We start from the raw sequence: 6,315 nt of genomic DNA, 5'->3' as shown, positions 1-6,315 counted from the left end.
GGGCCGGGGCCGGAGCCGGGGCCGGGCGGGCGGAGCCGCCGCCGCCATGCGGCTGCTCAACTTCACCCGCGAGCCGCTGCCGGAGGCGGTGAGCGGCGACATGCACAACCTCAACCAGCTCAGCGCCCAGGTGCGCCGCGACGGGGACGGGCGCGGAGGGCGGCGGGGGCAGCCCCGGACACGGCACCGGCCGGGCGGGGCGGGCCCGCACCGGGAGCGGACCCGGCCGGCAGCGCAGCCCCGGCCGTGCCGGTCCCACCGCGCCAGCAGGCCCGCGTGGCCGGGGCCCTGCTGGGCCCGGTGCCCCAGGCAGGGCGGGCAGCGGGCCCGGTGCCCGGTGGTACAGCTCCGGGTGAGGCCCGAGCACCCCGGTACAGCCCCGACCCAGCCGGGCGAGCCCCGAGCACACCGGTACAGCCCCGACCCAGCCGGGCGAGCCCCGAGCACACCGGTACAGCCCCGATCCAACCGGGCGAGCCCCGAGCACGCCGGAGCTGTTTGAAGGATGTTTATAGAATCATGGAATCCCGGAATGGTTTCGCCGGGAAGGGACCTTAAACACCGCCTAGCTCCACCCGCCTGCCGTGGGCAGGACGCTGTGGAGTTCCTGGTGGAGGGCTCAGGTGGTGCCTGGTGGGCAGTGGGGTCCTGTCAAGCGCTGGGGTTTGTGGTGGGATCACAGAGTGTTCGGGTTGTGATTGCCACCCCAGATTCCCACCCTGCGCTTCCTGCCTCAGGCTGAATGGTCCTGGTCATTGGTAACATCTGCCTCCAGGTCACCGACACCGGGTGTGCAGCTTGGACTGAAGTTAGTGGAAACGCTGAGGCTTTTCCAACCCAGCTTGCCAGAACTGAGGATATCAGCCTGGTGACAGCCCAGTGCCATCTCAGTTACATGGCCAAGCCGAGGGCAGGGCAGGATCTGCAGCCACAAAGCAGCCAATACCACTTTTGGCCATACCCAGAAGGTCACAGTCAGTGCTGGTGCTGGTGCCAGCAGCCTCTCCACCCCGGCCTGCCAGCTGCACACCCAGAACAATGAAAATAGCAACTAGACCCTTAACCAGTTCTCTTCCTTTCCCGAGTCAGTCTGGTTACCCCGTGGGGTAAAACATGAGACTGGATGTTCACAACTTTTCCCACTCGCAGTTTTTGGGCTGCACAAGATAGAACAGCAGCTTCCGATTAGCCACAAGTCACAAAAGCCCTGTGCAGTGCCAGCTACTAGCTGCACAGACCCCTTGGGAGGCTCTGAAACGCATCCTGGGCAAATCCCATCCACAGGCATCACATAATGCCAAGGACAGGGCACCAGCACAGGGCACCAGCACAGGTCCAGCTCTGGGACCAATGTGCTAGAGGCAGGTGGGGATGGGTCAGGGGGGTACATCACCACCTCATCGTGGTGCTCGTGGGGTGGTGAGGTGCTGATGTCCGAGTCTAACACTCTCCTGTTTCTTCACAGCAATTCTCAGCGCTGACTGAAGTTCTTTTCCGCTTTCTGACAGAGCCCAAGGAGGTAAGGCAGAACTGGAGAGATGTGTGAGTGCAGCTCTGCTCAGAAACAGAGAAAAGATTTTGTCACTGCTCTTTCTCTTGAGCAGGTAGAAAGATTTCTGATGCAGCTCTCAGACTTTGCCACCATGAATAAAATCAGCTTGGGCCCCCTGAAAAACATTGTCAAAAGTATTCTTCTGGTACCCAACGGTAAGTGATGTATTTGCATATCCTGGCCTGAGGCCAATCTGTCCCAGCCATTCCCGCAGGGCTTGGTTTGCACAATAAGTGTTAATGGTAGCTAATACAGTGCTTAGCACTTAAGAATCAAAAGTTCCCCTGTTTGGTGACTCTTCGTATTCTTTATACCCTGCCTGCATGCACATTTCACGGGCTTAAGTAAACTCCCTTAAATATCTGTGCATTTAATGCAGCACAACATCTTGGTTTAAGCAGTACCTGTAAATCTCTTTTGCCAGATCAGGGCAGCGTCGTGTTGGCACCGAGTCTCTGCAGGAACTTCCACCCAGGTGACCCAGTGCTGTAATTCCTCCAAGGCCAAGCGCTGTTGGAGACAAATCAGACAGTGCACAGGCGTTTGGAGCAGTTCTAGGCCGTGTGAAGGAGACAGCTGACCTTGCAGTTCTAGAGAAACACTTCCCGTGTCCAGCTCCTTCTCGTTCATAAACAGTGACGCAGAGGTTCGGGGGGATTCCACTGGAATACCCCAGACTCCACCACTTTATAGGATTACCGTGATGTTGTGGCTGCCGTTTGACACGATAATGCATCAAACACTCCACGGCACGTTCATCCCATTGATCCTTCCTGTTATTAATAGTCCCTTGCTATTACCCTTCAGCCCTGGGTTCCCTGTAGCTTCCTTCACAGCCCTGATGCTGAGCACAACTGTTTTTAGAATTTGTTTTAAACTTGTTCTACTCCTCCAAGCAACTTTTCCTATCCAGGAGTAGCGATAATTTTCTTTCCTGCAACCGTCTTGTGAGGATTTAATGCAGAATTTGCATTTTTCCCATCCTGATTCAGGCCTTGGTGCCCCCATCCTGTCGTTCCTGTGTGTGCGCACTGGCTTCAATCCCGTTGTAACTTTTCCTCAGCTCTGGGATGCCACGATATCAGGGATCAGAACAGATCACAGCAGATAACTTTGCCTCTGTGCTACACTGCCGGAAAGCCACGTGGGGCTGGCAGTCTCCTTGAATTTATGAGATTCCTGCTCTTGGCTTCAGAGAGCAGAATCCTTGTAAAGGTCCCTGCGCTGCCTGGGCCCCAGAACAAAGGGGGAAGGCGCAGCGGGGGAAAGTGTTATATGCACACGTTCACACCCATCATCCCAAACACAGCAGGTAGGTCAAATTAGCAGCCCGCCAGCCTTAACAGTTCTCCTTTAACAAGCAAAGCGGCTACAGGAGAGAAAGCAGCAGCTTCAAAACATAACCGCGGCCGCTGTTCCCATGGATACCTGCAATGGGATCTCGCCCTCTCCCAGGCACTCCCAGAGCCCGGACTTTTAAAGCACCGGGCATCTGCAGAGATACTGGCAGGCACCACTGGGTTTCCAGTCTCCGAGGAGCTGTGGTTTGCTTGAAAACACAGCTCAGAAACAGAGGCTTTCCAGCGTCGGTCCCGTCCCTGCCTCTGACTCAGGAAAAATTGGTTTGACTCTTTAAAAAGTGATTTCTTTTCTTCTTTGTGGTGTTTATTCAGGTGCCCTGAAGAGGAATTTGTCTTCTGAACAAGTCAGAGCAGATTTTATTGCTCTAGGTAGGTCACATGATTTCCACTAAATAAAAAGATAATTAATATTTATCACATATAGTAATCTCATATGGTTTCCCCCTACAGGCCTCAGCGAAGAGAAGGCCAGTTATTTTGCAGAACAGGTATTCATATATTTTTGCTTGTTTCTAAGCTAACAAAATGTCAGTTCTGTGAGTGGGAACTCATAAACCCTGCTGTGCTCCTGAGACACGTCAGCACGTTGGGTATTTTCTTCAAAACCAGCTTGGGATTTTGAACTGAAGATCCTCAGAGAACTAATAAGGGGCACTTTGTCTGATGATACCTCTGGTTTGCCAGGGCCTCTCCCCCATCAGTGTCACAGTTCCTGCACTGCTGTGTGGCTTTCATGTGATGTTTTTGTGCTTCCCATGCTTTGAGCCCTGAGGTCGTGCAGTTACATGAACACATGGCTTTTTGCACAGATATTGTTACACTGAACCAGTGCTAAAACAAAACCAGTGAGTTTCACTTACAGAAGTGACAGGGCAGATGGAAATCCTAGCAGGACTCAAACACCTCTGAAAGCCCTCCTGACCACATTAGTTCTGTCTTTTCTCTGGGCTTCTGCCATCCTCTGCCTTCGTTCTGACTCTTGTTGAAGTTTCAGGTACAAACAGAGGCATCTCTGAATTAATTGCTGGTGTGTCTTTTGCTCTTGTAGTGGAAGGTGAATTCCCCCACCCTAACACGCCTGGCTGTGGGGCAGACACTGATGATTAACCAGCTGATAGACATGGAGTGGAAGTTTGGAGGTAATTGAGCTACAACATAAACTGGAGGGGTTGGGAAACCCAGCAGCAGCTCTTGGCTAAATTACATTTTATTTCACCACTTAACTAACAGATTATCTGCCTTCTCTTCTTTCTGACTCACAGTGACTGCTGGGAGCAGTGAGCTGGAAAAAGTGGGAAGTATCTTCTTACAGGTAAATCTCCCACATCACAGAGTTCAGCTTGTAGGGCAGTTGAGGAACAAGCTCCAGCCAGGCATGTGAGGAGCACTGGCTGTGAGGGAAGGAGAGGGAAGCTCTGTGGGTCTCACAGGAACGGGCTCTGACTGCATCTTCAGTCTCCAGGTGATGCTGCCAGCAGAGAGCAGGCACACTGCTGTTTGTTTCTCCTCTGGAGACATGAGGTATCACAGGAATGTGGCCCATTCTGAAAAGCTGTTCAAAAAGCTCAGTTTAGCAAAGGTCAACCGTCTTGGGGAGGGAGGGAAAGTGGGATCAAGGACTTCCAGAGATCTTCCCAATGCCCAGGGTATCTGTTCCTACTGTGACACTTCTTGGCAAGCCTGTCAAAGATGTGTGTGCTGTGCAGCAAACTCACAGCAGACTCCTGCTCTGCTGTCCTCTCCTGGTGCTCAGATACAGGTCTTTGAAATAAAATACTTCTGCTTTTCCTTTCCTCAAGCTGAAGCTGGTGGTTAAAAAAGGGAGTCAATTGGAAAACGTGTATCTTGGTGAGTTAACAGTTCTGACAAGAGGGAAGGATGGGAAAGCTGCAATTTGGGGCTTGGGGTGTTGCTGGGGGTGGGGGAGTCTGGGGGCAGAAGCAGGGTGGGATAACTGCAAGAGCATCACTGTGGTTACTCCTGCCTCAGCCTCTCCATCACTGTGGCCATTCCTGTCCCACAGGCACTCCAAAACTGTTCAGGAACACTGACTTTTGGGCATCTTCACATCTGTGCCTCAGTAAACACAGATCTGCCACAGAGCAGTGCAGAGCAGTCACAGCAGCAGGGCAGAGGAGGAAAATAAATTATTCCCAAGCATGGAGTGCTGTTGGGAGATCCTGTCCCAGGGGGAGATCCCAGCCTGGCCCCCCTGGCAGCCTGGCTAGCATAAGGAACCAGCTGCTGGGAATCACAGTGGCTAATCCTGCTCAGTTTAGGTGAACATGAATTGCTCCGTGGTAGCACCAGAACAGCTTTGCCAATGTTGGAAATGTAACCTGATCTCTGAGATTTGATGCCTTTTTTTTTCTTTTTTTTTTTTTCTTCCCTGCAGAGTTAACTTTGCCCCAGTTCTACAGTTTTCTGCATGAAATGGAACGGGTCAAAACCAGCCTGGAAAGCCTCAGCTGAAACTGCACAGACCTGAGCCGACATCTGTCCGGGATGTTTAATTCCTCCTCCTGGGCCTGCAGATCTGCTCTTTCCCAGCTGACTCTTCACACCCTGATAAGAGAAGACAAGCTGTGCAATGAGCAGTGGTGTCATGGCCCAGCAGGACACATCAGTCCTTTAGAACCTGAAACTTGGGCTAAGTTTCAGCTTTTTCAAAGCACCTACAAGTCCACTCATCTTTTTTTTTTTTTTTTTTTTTTTTACTACACTATTATGAGAAACTGTGGTCAGAAGTAATGTGGATACCTTTACTAAAATAGCAAAGAAATAAAACCATTCCCATCCTGCTTCATTTGTATCAGAATCTGATTTTGTGAGAAAAAGAGAAACAGGATGAAAAAGTCATTTTGAAACTTGGAAGGATTAAGCAGAGTGGATGACGAAACCAAGGAGAGCATCTAATGTGGGGAATCACTTAGTGCTCCCTTCAAGCCTCTCCCTTCTCTTGTATTAAGAAACATGTTGATTAGCTTCTTCCCAATTGTGCCTCATGATGGAAAAGTATCTCAGTGGTAGGTGATTTTAAATCTTAAACAACCAAACAGCTGCCTTTGTGCATTGTGGGGGGGACATCTCGGGGAGTGACGAGATAAATCTCATTTGGATGAGCTGCTCTTTAATCTGCAGCCTGTGTGACGTGGCACAGTCAGAGCCAGCCCGTTTGGTCATATGTCCAAGCCCCATGAAGTGCCATTAGCTCGACTCTTCAGTTGTCTGAGGGCAGGGATGAGCTCTTCATCAGGAAGCAGACGGATGCTCCAACCCACCTGGGGCAATGTTACAGTCACTGAGGTTCCTCTCATGTCCAGACTCTGGAGTAGTCCAGCAGCCTGAGCTGGCTGAAGCCTCTCCCACAGCACAGGGATGAAGGAAGCTCCTCTTACAGGG

At 51.6% G+C, this 6,315-nt stretch overlaps 1 protein-coding gene across 1 annotated transcript; it reads left to right on the top strand.

The window, feature by feature from the left end:
• On the top strand, positions 1-5,719 carry COMMD7 (COMM domain containing 7). Its single transcript, XM_041396131.1, has 9 exons — positions 1-130; positions 1,466-1,519; positions 1,605-1,707; positions 3,226-3,282; positions 3,364-3,401; positions 3,962-4,052; positions 4,176-4,225; positions 4,713-4,761; positions 5,309-5,719. The coding sequence occupies exons 1-9, from the start codon at positions 47-49 to the stop codon at positions 5,383-5,385; spliced, it is 603 nt and encodes a 200-aa protein (XP_041252065.1). The 5' UTR covers positions 1-46; the 3' UTR covers positions 5,386-5,719.
• Positions 5,720-6,315: the final 596 nt, after the last annotated feature.

Source organism: Onychostruthus taczanowskii, unplaced genomic scaffold, assembly GCF_017590055.1.
Source record: "Onychostruthus taczanowskii isolate IOZ18803 unplaced genomic scaffold, ASM1759005v1 scaffold126, whole genome shotgun sequence".
NCBI lineage: Eukaryota > Metazoa > Chordata > Aves > Passeriformes > Passeridae > Onychostruthus > Onychostruthus taczanowskii.
This window is presented reverse-complemented; position numbering and strand designations above follow the sequence as displayed.